Raw genomic sequence first — 25,513 nt, 5'->3', positions numbered from 1 at the left:
AATCTTTCTTAATGCATTTTTGCATTTTGGGGGTTATGCTTCATTCTTTATTCATTCAGCAGTCTATAATATTTTCCCATGTTAAGAAACCGCTTCAAAATGAACGTTATTATGTTATGAATGGATCATAATATGACCATTTCTTGTAGTTGGATATTTAAGTTAATTCCTATCTTAGAATGTGGTAGATGAAGAAGACAGAAGAAAAAAAGGCTGAGATTTTCCATGTGGCAGACTAGCTGAAAGATGGTTGTTTGCTGAAATGGGAAACACTGGGGGATGCACAGCTTCGGTGATAAGAAAAGGAATCTGGTTTTGAGCAGGTTGAATGTGAGTATGGAGATATGCAGGCAACAGTCGAAGATTCTAGACTGCCTTTTTAGGAGACAGTTCAAGACTAGAAACAATGGATTTGTCATCAGTACATGAGGAATGGTTTGAGGCAAGTATGGGAGTGAGATGGCCCAGAAAAATAGTCTGGAGATGTGTAAAGGACCAATACTGGATTCCTGGGAAATACTTATGTCCAAATGGCATGCTGATCTAGATGTGCTGTCCAGAGAGTCTGTTTAGAAAGGAGGAAGAAAATCGGGAAACTGTCATCATTTGGAAGCCACTGCAGAAGACAGCTTCATGAAATGAATGGGTAGTCATTCACAGTAAATGCTGTAAATGCTGTAGACAAGTTAACCAGGATGACAACTGAGGGCCAAATGTATGTGTGTGTGTATATGTGTGTTGGAGGGCTGGGCGGGGGGAGAAAGTTTGCTTCTCATGTATCTGGTTTTTTTTGTTTGTTTTTTGTCTTTTTTTTTTTAAATTGGAATGATTGAAGGTTCACATGCAGACATGCAGTTCAACTATTTCCTTGGGTAGATTCCTAAAAGTGGAATGACTTGATCAAAGGGTTTGAGCATAGGCTTTTGATTCACGTTGTTAGGTAGCTTTCCTGGTTTTCATGGTTTTTTGTTTTGTTTTGTTTTGTTTTTGAGATAGGTTCTCCCTATGTTATCCAGGCTGTTTTTTGAACTCCTGGGCTCAAGTAATTCTCCCACCTCAGCCTCCCTAGTTTCTGAGATTACAGGCATGAGCCACTGTGCCTGGCACCAGTGCTCATTTTTTTAATATGCAATAATGAATAGTTTGTAATTTTGTACACATCTGGGTGTGCAGAGACAAGGTGAGGAAATCTGCATCTAAGGAGAATACAGAATTGGGCTTCTGTAGTTGTGGGTCTTTTCCTAATGGACACAGTCCAGCCCTCATCTCCTCCCCACTTTCTGTTTCCACACTCTACATCTCTCATCCAGAGCACAAGTGGAACAGGGACCATTACTCATTAGCTGCATGGGGATTTGAATAACCTCACAGTGGAGTGGTGGCAGGTAACTACAGCTAAATGCGTGACCAAGATAGAGCTAACTCTAGTCATTGAATAGACTGTGAAGTCTGGAGGGAAGTTCTCTGAATTTAAGATTATAGTTTTGAAGTTTGGCTCCTGCTACTACTTCAAGGATTAAGGATTTACTGCTCACTGGAATTCAATATTTAATATTCTAACAACCATTCAGTTCCAACTTGCAAATGAGTTAAATTAAAATAATACACAGACGTTCTCTCTGAGGCCGTGGTTTTTATTGGTAGCAACACTCATTAAGAAATTTTACTGGCTGGGCATGGTGGCTCATGCCTGTAATCCCAGCACTTGGTGAGGCCGAGGCAGGCAGATCATCTGAGGTCGGGAGTTTGAGACCAGCCTGACCAACATGGAGAAACCCTGTCTCTACTAAAAATACAAAATTAGCCAGGCATGGTGGCACATGCGTGTAATTCCAGCTACTCAGGAGGCTGAGGCAGGAGAATCGCTTGAACCCGAGGCGGAGGTTGCGGTGAGCCGAGATCACGCCATTGCACTGCAGCCTAGCAACAGAACGAGACTCTGTCTCAAAAAAAAAAAGAAAGAAAAAAAAAAAAAAAAGAAAAAGGAAATTTTACTTAAGCCATACCTTCATGAGAGGTTCTAAATAAGCACACAGACAGTCTATTTCAGACCTCATTTCCTACAAATACTGTATATAGAGGCAATTTTGTGTTTCTTTTGTCATTAAGATAAGACATTTGATTTACCTCCTTATCTTCCATTTAAATTTAGTTCACAAGATGGACCTATTTTCAGGTACCATAAACACCCAGTTCTACTGGGTTTTCTTTGACCGCTGGGGAAACTGTGGACTGTATCTGATGCACACATTTTATTGCATCTCCCCTGGCATGAGATTCATATACATTGGCATCTTCTCAGAGTGAAGTTGACTCTCTATTTCCCTCTTCCAGAATTTCACTTGGCATATGGTGATTCCAAAACAGTTTGAGGCTCATTTTGATTGGTTTTTGGCAATCTCAGCTCAGCCAGTTTTACTCTGAGAGATCCCCTGTTTGTTCCTTCATGAATGGCCACAGAAGCTTTTGCTCTTGGCTCTGCGTTCTAATAGCATCTCCTGCATGGTCTGTGGCAAAGCAATGCTTTGAAATATGCGTCCATACTATGTGGCTTTTCTTGCTGCAGTTTCTGTTCTTTTTTATTGTAGGATCGGGAGACTCACCACTAGAAGACGATGAAGTCGGGTATTCACACCCTAGATATAAAGGTGAATGCTTTGCTTGTGTGCTAATGAGGACCTGCTGATGCCAGGAGAACTTTCCTTTTTGCCCTGCAGAACAGATTGTAATAAAGTGACCAGATAACACATTTAAGTTCTAATTATCTATCAAGGAAAAAGTATTTAAAAAAAAAAATATATATATACTCCCTTTTTTAAAAAAGGAAATAAAACAAAATGCGTTGGAAATCTCTGAAATGCTGTCTTTCAGCATCCCAATGGTCATTTTATTCTCATAAGTTTCTTTACTGTCCTCACTTCTGCAAAGGCAGCTGTAGCTGATGAAAGTGAAAATCAAGCCATGAGTTCTGCCTAATTCACACATTACAGCCAGAATCATCCAGAGTAAACCCCCCAAGGTCAAATCTGGACCAAGTGCTGATAATGTACTAAGATGAATGGGGAATGAGAAAACTTGATTTTCATAAGCTCATTTCATCGTGCTCTTTCTGAGCCCAGCATGGCTCCTGAAACAGTATGTTAAAGTATGTTGCTCAAATGAAACTTAACTTAATGATAAAGAACTCCATCTCTACATATTCGCAGCAATCCACCCCCCAGCAGGTATAAAAAGCCTAAACAAGAACCTTCTATGCAGACTCAGGTAAGTAGGTCCACAAATATTTCTACTGGTGAAACATTTCTCTGAAGTTTAGGGAAACCTGGGAGAAATGAAGGTAAATTGAGAGATGCTTTTGCTCTGAATCTAGTTCCTCTTACAGTGGAGGAAGAATTTGAAGAAGAAGAAGAAAAAAAAAGGTTAATAAAGTTCCACTGTGGCATTTTGCCCTGGAAATTTGTCCTAATTCCTGGGATAAGGACGTGGCCCTTGTTTGTTGTGATGTGTCTCAGATACAGGAGAATCAGGGTAAGACTGGACAGCTTTTGGCTGGAGATGTCCTTCAGTTGTTTTCTACACAAGTCAACAATATTTCCAATATAATGACTGGTGCCTGGTGCTTATGTCCAGGTGCGCTTCCCACCACCTACCACATTTGTTTGTGACATCTGAATGCAAATACTCATTCCTACCTATAGTTTCTATCTTCATAGCCTCAGAAATTAACCAATCAAGCAAAGCACCAATATGTTAATCAGATGTTTGTGGTAAAGAAATGTTCTAATTCACAAAACTTCTTAACTATTTATGGGTTTAGATTTTTTTTCTTTGAGTCCCTTGTTGAAAAATCTTCCTAAAACACATGCATGCACAGATGACCCTTCACATCTATAGCAGGGGTTGCCTAGTACCCTCAGGTCATTGTTTTTCACGTCCATCCTCACTTCACAGCATTGCAAATGTGACAGGTAGACCAGATGGCCAAAATGTGTGCTTGCCCTAGAACTTACCCTGAATGTTTAAGAATAAATTTTCTTGGGGCATTGTTTCTATTGTCAGTTAAATTGCTTACTGGTAGCAATCATTTCAGTATGTATAAGTATATCAAAACATCATGTTGTACACTTTATACAATAAAATTTAAGTTTTATTTATTATTATTATTATTATTTTTTGAGATGGAGTCTCACCCTGTCACCCAGGCTGTAGTGCAGTGGTGCGATCTCAGCTCACTGTAACCTCCGACTCCCAGGTTCAAGTGATTCTCCTACCTCAGCCTCCCGAGTAGCTAGGACTACAGGCACACGCCACCACGCCCAGCTAATTTTGTATTTTTAGTAGAGACAGGGGTTTCACTATGTTGGCCAGGCTGGTCTCGAATTCCTAACCTCAGGTGATCCACCCACCTTGGCTTCCCAAAGTGCTGGGATTATAGGTGTGAGCCACCGCACCTGGCCAGGTTTTTTTAATTTTAAAAGCTAGAGGCAAGCCATTATTAACTGCGGGTTTAGTTTTAGATCCTGAGGCCCCTGCACAGTGTCTAGCACAAAGTGTTTTTGAATTAAAGTAAAATAGGAAAGAAAATTAAATGTAACCAACATTTACGACGCTCCTGGTATGTGGCAATCATGGCTTTTGATTATTTTGCTTGGAATATCATCATATATTCATACTGATTGAGTGAATTTGTGATGTATGTATAAGCAGGTCATATCTATACATACAGTAGTTCCCCCTTATCTGTGGTTTCACTTTCTAAGGTTCCACTTACCTTCAGTCAACCTCAGCCCAAAAATATTAGATATTTTGAGAGAGAGAGACAGTACATTCATATAACTTTCATTATAGTATATTGTTATGATTGTTCTATATTATTATTAGTTGTTGTTAATCTTTTACCATGTCTAATTTATAAATTAAACTTCATCATAGATATGTTTGTATAAGAAAAAAACCCAGTATATATAGCGTTGAGTACTATCCAAGGCCTCAGGTATCCAATAACCCCTGTGGGCAAAGGGGGAGTACTGTATATCACAAATATGTGTAGTACATACAGATTATATCTGTAAACCCTTAGAGGAAGGAAACTTTATTCAAGGAAGTTCTTTAGGCCTTGTGTGAGCTCCTGCAAGTTTATATCCACATGGTCAAATTTAATCAGTTCTAGTTAAGCCTTCAGGACATCACTTTTACCTAGAAAGTCCAGGGAAGATTACTTGAGTCTTGAGTTTAGGACTCACTTGCAGCTGTCTGCAAAACATTATATGATGAAAGTATTAGCCAGGCCAGGCATGGTGGCGTGTGCCTGTAGTTCCAGCTACTTGGGAAGCTGAGACAGGAGGACCACTTGAGCCTGGGAGGCCGAGACTGCAGTGAGCAATGATCATGCCACTACACTCCAGTCTGGGTGACAGAGTGAGACCCTGTTTCTAAAAAAGAAAAAAAAAAAGAGAAAGTATTAGCCGAAAGAAATGTGAAGGCAAAAGTAAAACAGTGGTCTATGCATAAGACGTGGCCAGAACTGTTGGTTTTTGTAACTGAGAGGCGGTTGGAGGCATATCCTCAGAAGAGAATTCCTGGGAAAGTAAAACAGGGTCTGTCCTCTTTCCTGGCCACATGATGGCGGTCTTACCTCACTCACTGACAGCTCAGGTGCTGGGTTGGAGTGATGAGCCAGGCGGCTGCAGGGAAGTGGCTCCTATTCATGGCATTGAGAGCCTGGCAGACTTTAGTGAACTCCTCACTGTTCCCCAATCGATTGTGGGACATTGGGGCAGTGGCTGCTGTAGGAACTTATCCACCAAGGAGTTAGTGTTGCCCTTACATTTTGTGGATCTCAAAGATAACATTTCAAAAGCACATCAGGGAGGTTCCGACTTATTCATTTCATCCTAGCTGTGCTTTGGGCAACTATGAGACCAAAATCAAAACACCTGCAACTTTGTCATCTGGGAAGGGTGTCACCCTGTTACCTAAATGGGGCATAACTAGGGACACTTCCCTGTGGAGAGCAATGGTTCTTTGACTTTAGGCCAAATTTATATATTGTTGCAAAAACCTGGAAATTGCAGCATCATTTAGATTAATGCCAGTATTACAACATTTTAGAGAGAATGTGCATACAGCTTAGAAGAACTGCAAATTAACCAATTATTGAATCCCCGCCACTATGTATGACATCAATTGCTCTTGAAAGAATTATCTAAAAAATAAAAATAAAAAAAATCTTATGTATCTAGCTAAGGGAAATACTAAAAAAGAACAAGCATTTATTGAACATACACTATGTGCTAGGCACTGGGCTAGCTGCTTGATATGCAATTTTTATTTAGTCCTTATAACAGCACTATGGCATAAGTATAGTTATTGATTCTGAGAGGTTAGCTAACTTGTCTAAGATCACACAGTTAGTTATAGAGGAACTCAGATTCATGTTCAGATATATCCGACACTTAGTCCCATGATTATAACCTCCCTACCCAGAGACACCTAAGAAAACATGGGGCACTAATTGAAGGTCCACAATTTGGAATGTAGCCAGCCTGGGACAGTGAGAGTAAGGGGACACATTTTCTGAAAGTGTCATTTCGTATTTATCTCCTCTTTTGTTTCTGCTACTCGTATTTATCTCCTCTCTTGTTTCTGCTACTTGTAGATACCCCGTGGTGCTCCCCTATCAAGGTGAAGTATGGAGATGTGTACTGCAGGGCCCCTCAAGGAGGATACTACAAAACAGCCCTGGGGACCAGGTGTGACATTCGCTGCCAGAAGGGCTACGAGCTGCATGGCTCTTCGCTACTGATCTGCCAGTCAAACAAACGATGGTCTGACAAGGTCATCTGCAAGCGTAAGTAGGCCAGCTCTGTGTTGGGTCCTCAGGGATGACCAGAGCCAACGTTCTTTTGCTCCAAGATTGAGGATTTTCACCGAACATGGATGAGGAAAATTCTCTTTATGAGCAGGGGGACAACAGGGGGATTCTAAAGATATAGTGGAAGTGCGATGGCTCCTCTCAGAGAGAATGATATGATCAGCTGTTTGAGAAAAGGGGAGAGAAGACCATTGTTCAGAAAATGAGTTACATTTGTTCAGTTAGTGCTGGATCCTGAAGAGGTGTTGGGGGATTTAGAAACAAATAAGACACACGTGGGTCCTGCCATGAAGAGGCTCTAGCAAGGCAGAGGTGTCAACTGAGAGATAAGTACAAGAAGGGTACTAAGTCAGTAGCAGATTAAAGAAGTGCTCTCCCGGCCGGGCGTGGTGACTCACGCCTGTAATCCCAGCACTTTGGGAGGCTGAGGCGGGTGGATTGCCTGAGTTCAGGAGTTCAAGACCAGCCTAAGCAACACGGTGAAACCCTGTCTCTACTAAAATACATAAAATTAGCCGGGTGTGGCAGCATGCGCCTGTAATCCCAGCTACTCAGGAGGCTGAGAAAGGAGAATTGCTAGAACCCGGGAGGCGGAGGTTGTAGTGAGCTGAGATGGCACCACTGCACTCCAACCTGGGTGACAGAGGGAGACTCTGTCTCTTAAAAAAAAAAAAAAAAAAAAAAAAAAAAAAAAAAAAAAAACAAGAAGCGTTTTTCCAAGGAGTGGGGCTTAGGCAGGAAACAGTCACAGAAGAAGTGATGCTTATTTATGGAAGTGAGTGTGCCTCAGGGGAGAAGATTAGAGGAGTAGCGTTTCAGGGGCTGGCTTTTAGCTTCATGACAAGTCATACCTCATTTGGAAAACTGCAAGTGGTACAGCATTGTTGAAGCACACTGTAGATGTCTTTGGTATTCAAAACAGCCACCACTTTTTGAGCACTTATGGTTTGCCAAGAATTCACATACATTTGATTTTTACAGTAACACTATCAATATGGGTGCCATTATGTTAATTTCATTGTCGGGGAAACCGAGGTTTCAAGGCTGCAGCCATGTCATCAAGACTATGCAGACTCTGCAACTGGGTGACTGTAGTGGACAATCTGCTCTACCCAGATCTCCTCAATGCCTTTTCCTGGTTGTGTGTATCTAGTACTCAGCTTCTGAGTACTTTGCTCTTAAAGACTTGCAGCTTCAACCTCTTCAGAAGACTGCTGACTGCTCCTTCAGACAACTGCTCCCACTCTCTCTCTCTCTCTCTCTCTCTGTCTCTGCCTCTCTCTCTCACTCTCGTTCTCTTTTCACAAGAGAGAGCATCTCCTGTGAGCAGCCTGTAGCTGCCCAATGACTGACTGGTAAAGAATTATGAAAGCCCAGCCTCCTTGCCTGGGGGCAGGGCAGAATGAGCTGTCATTCACACGCCAGAGCTTCCCTGTGGGATCAGGCTGCTGCTGACTTTGCCTGAGATCTCATGTTGCCTGGCTTTCTCCCCTTCCCTGTTCTGCTTTCCTCACCCGCTCACTAGTCTCCCTGGGAGCACTTTCTTACTAAACCTCAGGCACAGAAATCCGTATCTCAGAATCAGCTTCTGGGAAGCTCAACCTAAGATAGTGGCTTAGCCGGGTTGCCAACCCAAGCCAGTGTGACATGAAACTTTGTCTCTTCTGTGTGACATAAAACCATCTGTTGTTTCTTAAATTCCATTTTATTTATTTATTTAGACAGAGTTTTGTTCTTGTTGCCCAGGCTGGAGTTCTATGGCGCAATCTCGGCACGCCACAACCTCGGCCTCCTGGGTTCAAGCCATCCTCCTGCCTCAGCCTCCCGGGTAGCTGGGATTACAGGCACGCACCACCACGCCTGGCTAATTTTGTACTTTTAGTAGAGATGGGGTTTCTCCATGTTGATCAGGCTGGTCTCGAACTCCCGAACTCAGGTGATCCACCTGCCTCGTCCTCCCAAAGTGCTGGGATTACAGGCATGAGCCACTGCGCCCGGCCTTGTCATATTTAAATTAACTTTTCACCCCATGCTTTCAGTTTCTAGACTCTGAAACGAAACTCTACAGACAAAAACTAAGAAATACTGAATATCTGATTTTTCTCATTTTCAGAAAAGCGATGTCCTACCCTTGCCATGCCAGCAAATGGAGGGTTTAAGTGTGTAGATGGTGCCTACTTTAACTCCCGGTGTGAGTATTACTGTTCACCAGGATACACGTTGAAAGGGGAGCGGACCGTTACATGTATGGACAACAAGGCCTGGAGCGGTCGGCCAGCCTCCTGTGTGGGTAAGAAAATGCCACAGCCCTCAAGAGGCACTTGCTTTGGGAGGAGCAGGGGGTGTTCGTATCGTGGATTGTAAAGGGAGCATCACTATTCCTCCTGCAAGGCCTAAGCATGTAACTTTGCTTTCAGTAGCATCCCTGGTTCTCTGGCTCAGCCCTAGATCTAACCTCAGTGTTTATCCTGGAGCTGACTTCATAGCTGATGGCTTCCATCTGACTTTTGTCTTTTTCTTGGTTTGCTATTGAGGCAACTACAGGCTGGCAGAGATGTGGCATACACCTGCCGATTTTAGTTCAGGGGCCTGAGCAAAGTTATTGACACTATAGGGACAGTCCAGTAGAGAACATCTATGTGTCTTTCAGCCCCAGTGTACTTCCTTTGTCATTGACTCTGGTGGTCAGTGAGCACTCAATTTGTTCAGCTGGAAGGGATTTGGATATTTTGCCTCTGGGTTTGTTGGGTAGTGAATGGTTCCCATGGTGTGGTCCTGGGAGCAGAAGCAGCAGTGGCATCCCCTGGGAACTGTTTAGAAATGCAAATTTTCACCAACCCACCCCTACCACCTGCTGAGTCAGAAACTTTAGGGGTCAGACCCAGCACTTTGTTTTTTAACGAGCATCCCAGGGATTGTGAAGCACTCAAATAAAGAGCCACTGACCTAAGGCACTGCTTCTCAAACTTTACTGTGCAGCGAAGTCCTCTAGGGACCTTGGGAAAAATGCAGATTTAAATTCAGCAGGTCTGGGGTAGGGCCTAGGATTCTGCTAAATGATGCTTTAGGGCAAAGTTTCTGAACCTCAGCATGATGGACATTTGGGGCCAAATAATTCTTCGTTGTGGAGCCCTGTTTTTTTGTTTGCAAGATGTTTAGCAGAATCCTTGGATTTTATTCACTAACTGCCAGTAACACTGCCCACAGGGGGCATCTCACAGATGTTGCTTTCAATATCCTCTCTGTGATTTGGTATGTGCATAGCTCTTCAAAACAAACCAAAAAGAAAACTGAATCTACTCCCTCATATCGGAAGGGGCAGAGGTGATGGTGGGAGGAGAGAAGCTCTAAAATCTTTCTGCTAAGCAAGCTTTGGCAGAGTACTCTAGGGATCATACTGTTTAAATTTCCAGATTGTGTGCAACAATGGAAAGAAAATGCTGATTGTTCTAAAAAAGCAACAGCATGTCTTAAGCTGGACCAGATGGGCCTGGAACCTTCCCAGAGGGAGAGAGAATGAACCCTGAATTCAGGAGATTCATATTACAGTTTGTCAGGACAAGGTTCAGGCATATTTGGGAGAAGGAGGATTGTACATGCAATTAGGTAGGGGTGACAAAAAGGGGTAGAGCGATCCACAAGAGAGCCTAGAGCTCCCAGGAAAACAGAGAGAAATGGGCAAAGCAAGCAGGCAATTCTGTCTTTGATTTTCATGACAAACAAGCTGAGGTTTGTCCCCAGTGAATTTTATTCTAGGGGTATCATTTATTTTTTTTGGCTTTAATATATTAAAATAGTTTAATAAATTTGTTTTTGTGTTGGCAGGGGTAGGGGGTCCTTGAGCGTAACTCAGAACTTCAACCTATTTTAGGAGCTGACACATAGCGGCTAAGTAGTTCCCAGATTTCCACACAGCCTTCAACAGTCTTGGCCAGAGCTGTGCTGAGTGGTGAGAAAGTTGTCCCAGTTCTCTTCTAGACTGCGAGGGAAGAGAGAAGACTGGGCTTACTTTTGACTCTGAGGTGGTCAGTTCTGTGGTCTGGCTAATTTGAAGGTGCCACAAGTTAAAATTAATTTTCTTACACAGACCATACTCTGGCAATGGGCTGAAATTCATGGTTATTTCAGAAACAGATATAGATAAAAATAAATCTATGTAGGAGGAAAAAAAAATACTGCAAATTGCAGGAGGGTAAACTCTTTGAAGAGCCACAACATCCATTGATCTGGAAGAAAATAAACCTTAGAATGTAACCACTATTGTTTTGGGGGGATATTTTTCTTTCTTTCCATTTTTAGTTATTTTTGGTTATGTTGGCATTTAGATAGAACAATGGATAGTTGGAATCACAAGTCCTCATATAGAGACCATATTTTGAGTAGACACATGATCTTTCCTTTAGACCAACACTTCTTCCTAGGCCAAAACAGGAAGAAAACAAATTAAAGATACTTTAAAAACCATGGACAATGAAAAACCATCAAAGGTCTTTTGACATGCAGAGAGTATCTATTTAAAATTGCTTTAACAAAAGACAATGTACAAACTTTCCTTTTTGCCCCACTGAACAGATTGTAATAAAGTGACCAGACAACACATTTAAGTTCTAATTCTCTATCAAGGAAAACATATTTTTAAATAAATATATATGCTCCCTTATTTTTTTTGTTTCCTACAGAGTAGAATAGGTGGAGATTTATTAACACAAATGAAATTCTGGAATAAAAAATTTCGGAGATGTAATATATGGAAATTGATGGCATACATTTCTCGTGTCCCAGCTGTCTCACAGCTGGTTTACCCAATGACCCATAGGAATGGGATCATTGCATTATTGCTGGGCTGCATTGCGTTGTTCAGTTGATGCAAACATCAGTAGGGCTAAGAATAAATGTATCCATGTATTGTTGCAAATGATGTTAAATTGTGCTAAATTCCTCCTGGGTTGACAAGTACACATTCTTTTGCAAACTTTCAGAGGCTAGTTTCAGTGTCAAAGCAACTTGTTGATTGAGATACTGATTCACTTTTTCCCTTACATGATTTGTTAGTACAAACAGAACAGGTCAACTTTTAGTGGCCCTCTCTAATATAAATGTATCACCAATGAATTTTTATTTGGGCTTCTTTCTTGTGAAGATGTTGACTTTTAGAGATGAGGTCTCATTATGTCGCCCAGGCTAGCCTCTTGCTATGTCGTCCAGGCTGGTCTTGAACTCCCGGGCTCAAGTGATCCTCCCACATTGGCCTCCTGAGTAGCTGGAGCTACAGGCATGAGCCATCACACCCGGCTATGATCATGACTTTTAAATGTGGATTTCATTGCCTCCCTTCTTGCCTCTTTTGTCTGTTTTGGAAAGTTCTCTGGATTTTTGTATGGTGCCAAACAGAGGAAACCACTTCCCAGAGCCATCCACAGAGATTACACTCTGGCTGGGGGAAGCAAACAACTGGGTGACTTTTCAATGGCCAGATTTGTTCTGCATTTGGCAGTCACTCGCTTCCTATGCCCCCTTGAAAAGAACTCTTTCTTTCTCTGTCACCAAACTCAAACTATTTTATATTTGCATCAGTGATCTGTTGCTGCACAACAGACCACCCAAAACTTAGTGGTTCCAAACAACTATGTTATTGCTCAAAGATTCTGTGGGTTGGAATGTTGGGCAGAGCTTTGTGGGGACAGCTTATCTCTGCTGTGTGTGCTAATGGCTGAGGTGACCAAGTGGAGCTGGAGGATTCAAGATGGCTTCACTCACAGGTCTGGTACCTCAGTTGGGAAAAGTTGTACTGACTGGGGTCTGGCTGACTCTCTCTCTCTCATTTATAATTTCTCATCCTGACTACATGGCCTCTCCAGTCAATTGGACTTCTTTAGATGGCAGCTGACTTTTAACATAGTGAAAGCAGGAGGCACCAGATTCTTGGAGGGCCTGGGTCTGGAACTGGCACAGGGTCGCTTCCCTTGCATTTTATTGTTATCTGTTGGCCAAGACATTGTCCTTTTCAACCTCTTCCTTCTTTCCACTACCTACCTGGTTAGATGTGTCAAGGATTTCCAAGTAAATAGTTCAGCTTCAGCTGGGCGCTGGTGGCTCACACCTGTCATCCCAGCACTTTGGGAGGCTAAGGCAGGCAGATTGCTTGAGCCCAGGAGTTCAAGACCAGCCTGGGCAACAGGGCAAAACCCTGTCTCTACAAAAATAAATAAATAAATAAATAATAAAAAAATTAGTCAGGCATGGTGGTGCACGCCTGTAATCCCAGCTACTTGGGAGGCTGAAACGGGAGGATCACATGAGTCTGGGAGGTCAAGGCTGCAGTGAGTTGATATTGTACCACTGCACTCCAGCCTGGGTGACAGAGTGAGACCCTGTCTCAAAAAAAAAAGTCCAGCTTCTTAGATAAATAGTAGTTGATACAATGCAATATATTTGTTTCTCATATTTTATATGCGCAGAGAAAACTAGAGCACAGAGAAGGGAGACAGTTTATCAGATATCTCCAATGAATAAGGCAGAGAGCAGAGGCCAGAATTTTCACTGAAGGTTTCAAGATTTTTATAAATTGCAGGCATCTTAATTCAACAGGGAATAGTAATTATGTTTCTATAGTAATTTTGTTCCTTTCATTCATGGAAATGTATAACTTATAAAACGCTATCGGGGCCAAATCTGGGTAATAACAGACTTAGGTCTCTGGGGCATCAGCTGAAGGGCAGACCAGCTGGTCTCACCAGCTGAGAGAGAAGGCAGCTGCTTGAGAATGTGTCAGGATCAAGTCCTGTGGAGGCTCTTCAAGGGTTCATGCGGAAGCTATGACAGGCCATCACAAAACAGTATGTGTGCAAAGGTTGGCGGAAAACACTAGGTCAGCAGCAGGCAGACACACAAAAGGGTTTGGTTTATTAAAATAACTTCAAAATACGTAATGGCATTTAAAAATCCCAGACCACAAAGAAATTCCAAAAGAGAGGAAATGCTTCTTCCCAATCTATAAATGGGGACGCTAATAACACTGCTTAGTCTAATGGATGGTTGTGCAAATTCAGTAAACTAATATAGGGAGGATACTTAGCATGGGGTGGGCATGTAGGAAGGATTCCTCCAACATTAGTTATTATTTGTAATGATTTATTTCTTCTTGTTTCTTCTTTGGAAGAACACTGTTTCTGAAAAGCTTGGCCAGTTCAGCTGATCATGATTAGCTAGAGATAAGCTGGCTTTGGGAAACTCTGAGATTCTTCACCCAGATAACCTATCTTGGAGCCTGTGTGCTTACACTGTTAGTACCTCTAGATACAGAAAACAAACAACAATGTATCACCCGGACATTTAGTTTACCTGACAGAGACTAAGTTGCTTTTCACTCTGACCATGCTTTTTCACTTCAAGAAAATATGGTAACACAATGTAATTTTACAGTGAAATCTATATGCTAATAAATATACTTTCTATAATGTAATTGCCAGCTCTATTTGACCAGCAGGGGGCAGTCATTATATACTTGTCTTTCTGTGAAATGTTCATTTGAATTATGAAAGTTTGTCTTCTCTCACCTATTATAGTAAAAAATTAAATTATTTTTCAAAAAAACTTAGCAACTGAGAATAGACATCTTGAATGCACTTAAGGCAGCTTCCATTTCATCATAGTATTTGTATACCTTTTAATATCCCCGAAATAGGGATGCATTTCACAATTAGGAGTGACTTAGAGTCAGCAAAATATGGTGGTTATTCAATTTAGGATTGGTGCATTAAGGCTGTTAAGTTCACACCCCACTGAAGCATGACATAGAATGAAAATGAATTTGGATAGCTGAAGGCAAAATTGTTTAATAAGTTATTCATAACTTCTTACCCTAAATAAAATGAGAAATTATTAGACAAGACACAGGAGAAAGTATATAAAGAATTTTACTTGGTGCATTTAGTCTCTCAAAGACATCTGTCATTCAGAATCAAAAGGACATTTAACTTTCATTAAGGCCGTACTAGCACTTAATACTTATCAGTTGATATGTAAAGTAACGTGAAGCTGAATGTCCTTAATTTGCTATGCTCTCTTTAAATACATTCTCTACCTGTTCAGAAACATTAAGTAGAATTTGCAGAAATTTGAACTTCCTCTTGTGATTTCACTTCAGCTATAAGATGAAATACAACCCAGTGTAGAGCTGACATCTTATTTACTTCGAGCCCTCATTAACCACCCATCCTTGTTATGACTATCGAGGATGTCATACCTATGACCACATAGAGAAACTACTTGAAGAAATTTGGGAGGCTTTTGGAGGTCCAGAGCCACAGTAAAAACTGCTGTCCCAGAACACAAAACCATAAGTGTAGTTCAGTAGCAGTTCAAGGGGAGAATGGACCCAGACAGACCATTGCCTATTTTAAGATATTAAGCAATATGTTGATAATAGATAGCAGAAAGAGAGAGAGAACTTGTTCTGGTGGCAAGTGCTCTGACTTAGATTATAATTCACAGTGCCATTATCTACATGTGTGATCTTAAATAAATCACTGAATTTCTTTGAGCCTCAGTTTGCACATCTGTAAAATGAGAAAGTTGGGCGGCTCCTCTATACCTCCGTAGCATTCACTTTTACCTTGCCTGGGGCATTGTCATTTTCTACCTCATGTTATATTTCATGTGGGGTAATGTAATCCCCCCAGTACATGGCAAATTCCCTGAAATGTCAGAAGCACATGATTCTTTTGCCTTTGTGCACCCCCAACCCCAGCAGTTGGAATGAAGCCTTGGATAAGATTGGTACTCATGAAAAATTTGTTGCCTTGAATTGAATCTGACTAGATGATAGCTAGAGTGCCTTTCTCTAATATTCCATGATGCTGTCCTCAAAGCAGGAAGTACTCACTAAAACCAAATGACTTCTAGTTTCAGCTGAGTAACTGCCATGTGGCCATCAGTAGGCAGAGTTTGGAAGCATGGGGAGGAAAGGCTGTAACTAATGAATTACCCACAGGACACCTCGCAAGGCCAGTTGATTGCAGGTTTAGCCCTGCACATGTGAGTATTTAAACAATCTTCAAAACTTAGCAGGAGAGTAAAAGCATTATGAAGGGAGAAAAGGCGAATATATAGGATGAACAAACTCTTTGAAAATGGAGAATACCCAGAGGCTTTGGTATTTTAAACTTTGGGTGTTGAACCCCAGTTTGACTAGATATTTCTTGATGATGATGAGAATATTTTGGTTATATTTTCAGATATGGAACCTCCTAGAATCAAGTGCCCAAGTGTGAAAGAACGCATTGCAGAACCCAACAAACTGACAGTCCGGGTATCCTGGGAGACACCCGAAGGAAGGGACACAGCAGATGGCATTCTTACTGAGTAAGTGAAAGTTGGCAGATAAAATGATGTTGTCTCTTTTATGTGAGATGTTTGCTACCCAGAGTAGGGGAGTGTATATATGCTGGTCTGTTTATGCTTTCAGATGTGGTCCTCATGGTCACTACCTAATATACTATATATGTCACCTATGTATTTGTTGATTACCTGTCTTTATTATAATATGTTCACTGCTATGTCCTTAATGCCCAGAACTGTGTCTAGTACGTAGTTAGCACTCAGTAAATCCTTACTGAAGGAAAAAAGAGAAATAAGGGGTGGTGAATGATGTGATTATTTTATTTATTTATTTATTTATTTATTATTATTATACTTTAAGTTCTAGGGTACATGTGCATAACGTGCAGGTTTGTTACATATGTATACTTGTGCCATGTTGGTGTGCTGCACCCATCAACTCGTCAGCAACTCGCACCCATCAACTCGTCATTTACATCAGGTATAACTCCCAATGCAATCCCTCCCCCCTCCCCCCTCCCCATGATAGGCCCCGGTGTGTGACGTTCCCCTTCCCGAGTCCAAGTGATCTCATTGTTCAGTTCCCACCTATGAGTGAGAACATGCGGTGTTTGGTTTTCTGTTCTTGTGATAGTTTGCTAAGAATGATGGTTTCCAGCTGCATCCATGTCCCTACAAAGGACACAAACTCATCCTTTTTGATGGCTGCATAGTATTCCATGGTGTATATGTGCCACATTTTCTTAATCCAATCTGTCACTGATGGACATTTGGGTTGATTCCAAGTCTTTGCTATTGTGAATAGTGCCGCAATAAACATACGTGTGCATGTGTCTTTATAGCAGCATAATTTATAATCCTTTGGGTATATACCCAGTAATGGGATGGCTGGGTCACATGGTACATCTAGTTCTAGATCCTTGAGGAATCGCCATACTGTTTTCCATAATGGTTGAACTAGTTTACAATCCCACCAACAGTGTAAAAGTGTTCCTATTTCTCCACATCCTCTCCAGCACCTGTTGTTTCCTGACTTTTGAATGATCGCCATTCTAACTGGTGTGAGATGGTATCTCACTGTGGTTTTGATTTGCATTTCTCTGATGGCCAGTGATGATGAGCATTTTTTCATGTGTCTGTTGGCTGTATGAATGTCTTCTTTTGAGAAATGTCTGTTCATATCCTTTGCCCACTTTTTGATGGGGTTGTTTGTTTTTTTCTTGTAAATTTGTTTGAGTTCTTTGTAGGTTCTGGATATTAGCCCTTTGTCAGATGAGTAGATTGCAAAAATTTTCTCCCATTCTGTAGGTTGCCTGTTCGCTCTGATGGTAGTTTCTTTTGCTGTGCAGAAGCTCTTTAGTTTAATGAGATCCCATTTGTCAATTTTGGCTTTTGCTGCCATTGCTTTTGGTGTTTTAGACATGAAGTCTTTGCCCATGCCTATGTCCTGAATGGTACTACCTAGGTTTTCCTCTAGGATTTTTATGGTATTAGGTCTAACATTTAAGTCTCTAATCCATCTTGAATTAATTTTCGTATAAGGAGTAAGGAAAGGATCCAGTTTCAGCTTTCTACTTATGGCTAGCCAATTTTCCCAGCACCATTTATTAAATAGGGAATCCTTTCCCCATTTCTTGTTTCTCTCAGGTTTGTCAAAGATCAGTTGGCTGTAGATGTGTGGTATTATTTCTGAGGACTCTGTTCTGTTCCATTGGTCTATATCTCTGTTTTGGTACCAGTACCATGCTGTTTTGGTTACTGTAGCCTTGTAGTATAGTTTGAAGTCAGGTAGCGTGATGCCTCCAGCTTCGTTCTTTTGACTTAGGATTGTCTTGGAGATGCGGGCTCTTTTTTGGTTCCATATGAACTTTAAAGCAGTTTTTTTCCAATTCTGTGAAGAAAGTCATTGGTAGCTTGATGGGGATGGCATTGAATCTATAAATTACCTTGGGCAGTATGGCCATTTTCACGATATTGATTCTTCCTATCCATGAGCATGGTATGTTCTTCCATTTATTTGTGTCCTCTTTTATTTCACTGAGCAGTGGTTTGTAGTTCTCCTTGAAGATGATGTGATTATTATGCATTGCATGCCTGTATCAGAACATCTTGGCTGGGTGTGGTGGCTCACGCCTGTAATCCCAGCACTTTGTGAGGACGAGGCAGGTGGATCACCTGAGGTCAGGAGTTTGAGACCAGCCTGGCCAACATGGTAAAACCCTGTCTCTACTAAAAATACAAAAATTAGGCAGGTGTGGTGGCACACACCTGTAATCCCAGCTACTCGGGAGGCTGAGGCAGGAGAATCGCTTGAACCCGTGAAGCTGAGGTTACAGTGAGTCAAGATTGTGCCACCGTGCTCCAGCCTGGGTGACAGAGTGAGATGCTATCTCAAAAAAATTTAAAAAAATCTCATGTACCCCATAAATATATACCTACTACATACTCACAAAAATTAAAAATAAAATAAATTTAAAAGAAGGGGTGGTGAGAAGGGAAGGAGGAGCAGAAGGGGAAAGAGGAAGCCAGTTGGTTAATTTAGGGATAGAGTAACCCGCATTGCCTGCCCAGCCAGACCCTACTCATGCCCCCAGGCCATTACCTGCACTGGGAAGCCGTCTGTGTCTCCCAGGTGGTGCCAGAGGCTGTCGCTCTTGTACTCTGTGAGTACAGTTTAGTGCAGAACTTTTTCACCCCTTGTTTTTTGGCTGTATTTATCTCTTTTAAAGCTTTTAAATTTATTTTTAAAACTCCTGACCATATCAGACACTTACAGATGCTTATTTAAAAAAAGGGAAGGTATCGGCCGAGCGCAGTGGCTCACGCCTGTAATCCCAACACTTTGGGAGGCCAAGGCAGGCGAATCACGAGGTCAGGAGATCGAGACCGTCATGGCTAACACGGTGAAACCCCGTCTCTACTAAAAATACAAAAAAATTAGCCGGGCGTGGTGGCGGGTGCCTGTAGTCCCAGCTACTCGGGAGGCTGAGGCAGGAGAATGGCATGAACCCGGGAGGCAGAGGTTGCAGTGAGCCGAGATCGTGCCACTGCACTGCACTCCAGCCTGGGCGACAGAGTGAGACTCCGTCTCAAAAAAAAAAAAAAAAAAAAAAGGGATGGTATCTTCTGCTTTCTTCCTCACCTCTACCCCCATTCTCCTGGACCAATTTCATTCATAGTTTGACATATATCTGAGTTGCTTTTTGTTGGTATGTTTGTTTTACCAACCACAATGAGAAGCACTGTTAAGAAGCTTTTAAAAATGGGTGGATCCCTTTGTGAGGGTTAGCTATGTGTTGTTCTAATCTAGCATTTGGGCCTGTATCCCTGCAACTGTTTGGTTGGCCTTCATATTCCCTGGAGACCACTACTTCACGTTAGCATGTTCATATCTGTGCCTTAAAGTTTACGGGCATATTAGAGCTTCCCACTGAGTTTTCATCTGTCGATAAAAGGATACCTCTAATTTATCTCCTGGTGATCCATAAAGCAAGAAAAGACTTTCTAGAATCCTATCAACCCAGGCTGTGCATGACAAAACATTTTTACACGATGATTAGGCAATAACAGTACATTTTCTAGTGAGAGGAGGCAGGACATTTTGTTCCTACATTCCAATAATCTTCCCCCAGTGCCTCATCTAGCTTAAGTAATACTACTAGTTATGCTCTCCCATTGTAACTTCTCAAAGATAAAGTTTGACCATTAAAAAAGTATTTGCTATCACATACACATCCCACGAATCCCTTTGGAGAAAATGTAGGCAATCAGAATTGAAAAGTAAGTTGACATAATCAGGGATTGGGTTTTATTTACCTTTGACTCTTCAGGGTCTAGCACAATGCCTGGCCCAGCCCCTACCACATAGTAGGTTTTTAGATTTTTGCAACTCTGACTGCTGTTGAAATCCTGTGTAATAAACACAAAACATCAAGCCATCAGATGACTCTGTTTGTCTACAAGCTTTGTGAGAATATTCACCTTGTTGTTTTTGTGGGTAACTTGTGTAATATGGTTAGGAGTGTTACATTTTATTTGATTTTTTAAATTTTTTGAGACAGAGTCTCACTCACTCTGTCGCCCAGGCTGGAGTGCAGTGGCAAGATCTTGGCTGACAGCAACCTCCACCCCCCAGGTTCAAGCGATTCTCCTGCCTCAGCCTCCTGAGTAGCTGGGATTACAGGTGTGTACCACCACACCCTGCTAATTTTTGTATTTTTAGTAGAGACGGGTTTTTGCCATGTTGGCCAGGCTGGTCTTGCACACCTGACCTCAGGTGATCTGCGCGCCTCGGCCTCCCAAAGTGCTGGGATTACATTTATGAGCCACCGCACCTGGCACGATTGTTACATTTTAAAACAGCATCTCAGTACTCTCCTGTCCCTTTGTTCAAAGCAGCTGTCTGCTTCCAGGGTTCTACAGCCCAGAGGCCAGAAAGGTTTAGAGCAGGATGTGATGGGAATGCACTCCAACAGGATGAGGAGTTCAGAGAAGGCTGTCTTGTTCCCTTTACCGCTCTCACTTGGGCTCCTTGCTGCCCTGGCATTTCTCCTATGACCCCTTCCGCCATTTCCTATCCAAGCTACTGCCCTATAGCTCCCTTGTGAGGGAGAAGGTTCTAGTGTCAAGCTCTGAGATAAGTGCTTCTTGTGAGTCCCCTTATTTACTCCTTCTGTTATTTGCATGCCACAGGCGAAACAAAGTCTCAGAGAGGCTACATCTACTTATATTTGAAGTATCACTCCTCTCAGGTTTATCTGAATTTAAGTTGTGCTTTCTAAAGACCTTAAAGCATCTAAAGCCAACAGCAGCATGTCTCAAAATAGTGGGATTTCTGACATTTTCCCACGACCCCTCTCTCATACCTGGTAAACAGCCACCTCACCCACCTACATGTAAGGCTTTCCTCAATGGTGACAATGATAATACCACATGTTCATTATTAGCACATATTCTCATCATTCCCTGAACTGTAGGGAGATGGGGAATTTATATGTATATTGAAAAACAGAACATGGATTTTGATCATGCTATACTGATTGGTGTTCTCATTAGGCAGCCAAGAAGAAAGATGAAGTCACCCTAGCTGTGTGACCTTGGGCAAGTTATTTAGCCTTTTTATGCCTCAGTTTCCTCATCTGTGAAATAGAGATAATACTACCTACCTAATAGGGTTGTTGGATTAAATGAGGAGGATTACATAAATATATGCAAAATGCCTAGAACCATGCCTAACATGTAAGATTTATGTAAGTGCAAAGAACACTTTTAGTCATTATTATTGTTATCAGGATAACCAAGGAATCACAGAGAACTTGCCTTTAGGTCTCCACAGTCCCAGATAGAAAGAACAGAGAAAGTTCTAGTACACCCTGCAGGCCCAAATTGCCAGTGACTGCTTGGACTATATTCTCTAATGATTTTCCTCACAGAAAATTCCCTTGTCTTCCCAACAGTGAGGCAATTCAGGTCCCACCTGGAACAAGAGTGAGATTGAAGGGAGAGACTTGGGCCCTATATTTTTCATCCTCCCTCCCCTCTCTACCCACTTCCCCACCATTCTACCTACAGCCGGAAAAAAGTCTAAGCTTCCCAGTAGTTTGGGTCTTCCATTTTCTGGTCACAAACTGCTCTTCTAAAACAGACTAAAGCTTAGGAGATTCTATTCTTTGAGAAATTTTTGTTCTACTTAAACTAGTCTAATTGTTGCCCCTCAGTCTCTCCATGTCCTGTAAAGAGTGGGGGGTCGTCACTTGCTTGTCAGATCCATAATGTCATCTTTCCTGTTTCTGATTTTTTTTTTCTCTCTAAGTGTCATTCTGAAAGGCCTCCCCCCAGGCTCCAACTTTCCAGAAGGAGACCACAAGATCCAGTACACAGTCTATGACAGAGCTGAGAATAAGGGCACTTGCAAATTTCGAGTTAAAGTAAGAGGTAAGAATACTGCTTTTTGTCCCCCCCACCCTCCCTTTAGAAGAGCAAAGGGAAGCAGGTCCTCAAGCCAGAACTCTCTCAAGTGCCTACTGTGGTGGGTGACTTGCCAGCTTTAGATTAGTCTCTAATGAGGCTTGGGGAAGTGCCCTATCTTAATGCCTGAATTTCATGATATACATGATATATATATGGATGGGCGTCAGTGTTGCCAGATTATTTAACAAGGACTAGTCTTATAGGAGCCTATAGCTGACTGTCCCGGAAGAATGTTATTCAATAATTTTTCCATCCCTGAGCTTAGGTGACCAGCTGAAGCCTGTGAGTCCATCTACAACTAGGGTGAATAGGATCCCCCTAATTTGGGCCACCAGGAGAACATGTTCTTAGTGTTCTGGAACCATTGGTATGAAAGAAAATGTTTTTAACGATTATTTTATGCCTGATGGTTTGGGCAACTAATTGCTAACCATCTTTACTCCTTACTCTTCTGGACTTCACTTGCTCATCTACAACACTAGGAGCTAAACCAGTTGATATCAGTGGTCTCATTGGTATGGATGGGTGACCATTGCAAGGCTCACCCACTGACCAAATAGTCATCCCTCCTCCCTCACTCATTTCACAGGCTGATGTAGAAGCCTGATTGCAAAGCTGATGCCCCTGCATCCTCACCTTTTCTGCTTACTCTGTGGATGGGAGCTCAGCACTGAGACCCCTCTGGACTTGTGTCCCTACAGTCAAACGCTGTGGCAAACTCAATGCCCCAGAGAATGGTTACATGAAGTGCTCCAGCGATGGGGATAATTATGGAGCCACCTGTGAGTTCTCCTGCATCGGCGGCTATGAGCTCCAGGGTAGCCCTGCCCGAGTATGTCAATCCAACCTGGCTTGGTCTGGCACGGAGCCCACCTGTGCAGGTATGTACGCAGCCCCTCCAGCCTGCAGCAGAACCTGTAAACCCCTTGGTTCTTGATTCCAGTGCAAGAGAGGTTTCCCTTCATAGACTCTGAGAAGTTCCTGGCCATCCCTCTTTATCTGAGTGGATGAACATAGTCCCTAGATCCCTGCCGCAGCTCATCTCATCTGTTATCCGTCTTGCTTCGGCCTATCCTCTAATTTCCCTTTCATGTCCTCTAAGGAAGAAGCTCAAGGTAGGAACCTAGGGCCAGCCTTTGGTGACATTATGAATCAGCAAAATTTGCTGTAGTTTTCTTTGTTCTAGAAATGTAAGGATCTTGTTTATAAAGCCAGTACACTGTCATATAGAGACAATATCATACCTGCTTTGCATCACTGGCATGAAAGTCACATACACTTTGGGCATTTGGAATCTTTCCTCCTATGTAAAATGAAGAAAATAATACCTCATCTACCTCTTGAGTTGTTGTAAGGATTAAATTAGGTCATCTGTGGAACAGTGGAATAGAGCAGTGCCTGGTACACGTAAAGCCTTATGCCAGCTCTTATTCCTGATGAACAAAAATTGGGCTGGGTAACGAGTCTGAAACTCAGGCTAGCCAGAAAATTATGGACGTATCTCTTGTTTATAGACTTCTCTTTTTCTCATTTCCTGGTACCCTTTCATCTTTATCCCTTTCTTTTAATTGAAGCCCCCATTTAGAGTTAAGTGACAGAGAGACATATATACCATCAGCTAAATGCCTGAGATTCTTCAATTTCATGTGTTAAAGTAGAAAGAACACACCTATTATAGACTCCCTACCTAAGGACTTCACGCCCACCATGTTGGCATTAAGGCCTGGGGTGTGGTGTCTAACAGGCTGCTAGACCTATGTGGTCCAACATGGTAGCCACTAGCTATATGTGGCTACTAAGCACTTGAAATGAGGCTATTCTGAATTGAGATATGCTATAAGTGTAAAACATATACCAATTTCAAAATCTTAGTGTGAAAAAGAATATAAAGTATCTTACTTTTTTATATTGATTACATGTTGAAATGAAATATTTTGGATATATTGGGTTAAATAAAACATAAAATCATTTCTACCTATCTCTTTATACTTTTTCTTTTTGTTTGTTTGTTTGAGCTGGAGTCTCACTCTGTCGCCCAGGCTAGAGTGCAGTGGCGTGATCTTGGCTCACTGCAACCTCCGCCTCCTGGGTTCAAGTGATTCTCCTGCCCCAGCCTCCTGAGTAGCTGGGACTACAGGTGCGTGCCACCACGTCTGGCTAATTTTTTGTATTTTTAGTAAAGGTGGGGTTTCACCGTGTTAGCCAGGATGTTCTCGATCTCCTGACCTCATGATCTGCCCGCCTCGGCCTCCCAAAGTGCTGAGATTACGGGTGTGAGCCACTACGCCCAGTCTCTTTACACTTTTTTAATGAGGCAACTAGAAAATTTAAGATTAAACATAGTGGCTTACATTGTATTTTTCTTGACCAGAGCTATCCTAGACTCTGAGCCCCTGGGGCAGGGAAGAGGGCAAGAAAGAGGGCAGGAACTGGGTATCACTCAGTGTGACATCCTAGTACCCAGCGTAGAGCGTGGCACATGGCAGGCACTCAGTATATAATGGCTGAATGAATTAATGTGTGAATGAACAGATACTTCAATACAAACCTAAAATGTGAATTATGAAAACCAAGATTATAAATCATACATGGCATCTACTAGTTTTTCTCATATTATTTCTTCTTTGGAGCTAAGCCTTTTGTTTGCCTATCTATATAACATCCTTCATTGACCTTGAACAGCTGGAATTAGTTGTCATGTATTTGCTTAAAGGGAAGACCTATTATAAAACTGCCTTGTCCCATGTCCTCTATGCCTGTGTTGCTTGCTCTGTGGCCTTTGTGTCCCACATTGCTTTGTCCCTTCTGCACCAAGGAGGCAGACTTCAGAGATTCTGAGCCATTCCAAAGCCAGCCTGGCCATTGCCCATTCTCTTACCCTTCTGCCTCTCTGCACCCCTTTCCCTAGCAGATACTATGGTGCTTGGCCCATATGCCTTTCACATTCGCATCTATGTTCAAAAGGCTACTTACTGCAATTAACTGGGTCTCTCTGTCTGAGAGCGTTTTTTCCCTGGCTATCAAAGCACTGTCAGCCCATGCACAGAGCCAGCCTGAAGTGATGGAGAGCTAGTGCCCCAGAAGCAGCCCTCAACAATGATGGAGCAATTGTATAAATACTCCAGTTCCCTCCAGTGGGTTAATTCTGGAGGTATGTTGTATATCATCTCCTAGAGTTCCCCAGTGGGAGTGAGTTCCAAATGCCCACAGGAACAACTTGCTTGATAACCAACTGGTATTGTTTTCTTTCCCTCACTGTCTCACTTCCTGACATAGGCAGAATAATGGTCCACCAAAGATGTCCACATCCTAATCCCCAGAACCTGAGAA

General features: G+C 42.2%; 2 protein-coding genes across 3 annotated transcripts in view; both read left to right on the top strand.

The window, feature by feature from the left end:
- DYNLT3 (dynein light chain Tctex-type 3) overlaps positions 1-25,513 on the top strand; it is a 752,500-nt gene that overhangs the window by 377,672 nt on the left and 349,315 nt on the right. The gene's annotated exons all lie outside the window — the stretch shown is intronic.
- SRPX (sushi repeat containing protein X-linked) overlaps positions 1-25,513 on the top strand; it is a 74,803-nt gene that overhangs the window by 41,218 nt on the left and 8,072 nt on the right. The window contains exons 2-7 of one of the 2 annotated variants that reach the window (XM_050776524.1): positions 2,589-2,648; positions 6,659-6,850; positions 8,988-9,164; positions 16,111-16,237; positions 22,026-22,147; positions 22,885-23,064. In XM_050776524.1, coding sequence (XP_050632481.1) covers positions 2,589-2,648; positions 6,659-6,850; positions 8,988-9,164; positions 16,111-16,237; positions 22,026-22,147; positions 22,885-23,064 — 858 coding nt within the window. The remainder of the gene's footprint in view (positions 1-2,588; positions 2,649-6,658; positions 6,851-8,987; positions 9,165-16,110; positions 16,238-22,025; positions 22,148-22,884; positions 23,065-25,513) is intronic. The other variant, XM_050776525.1, reaches the window with a different exon arrangement.

The sequence above is a fragment of the Macaca thibetana genome, chromosome X, assembly GCF_024542745.1.
Source record: "Macaca thibetana thibetana isolate TM-01 chromosome X, ASM2454274v1, whole genome shotgun sequence".
NCBI lineage: Eukaryota > Metazoa > Chordata > Mammalia > Primates > Cercopithecidae > Macaca > Macaca thibetana.
This window is presented reverse-complemented; position numbering and strand designations above follow the sequence as displayed.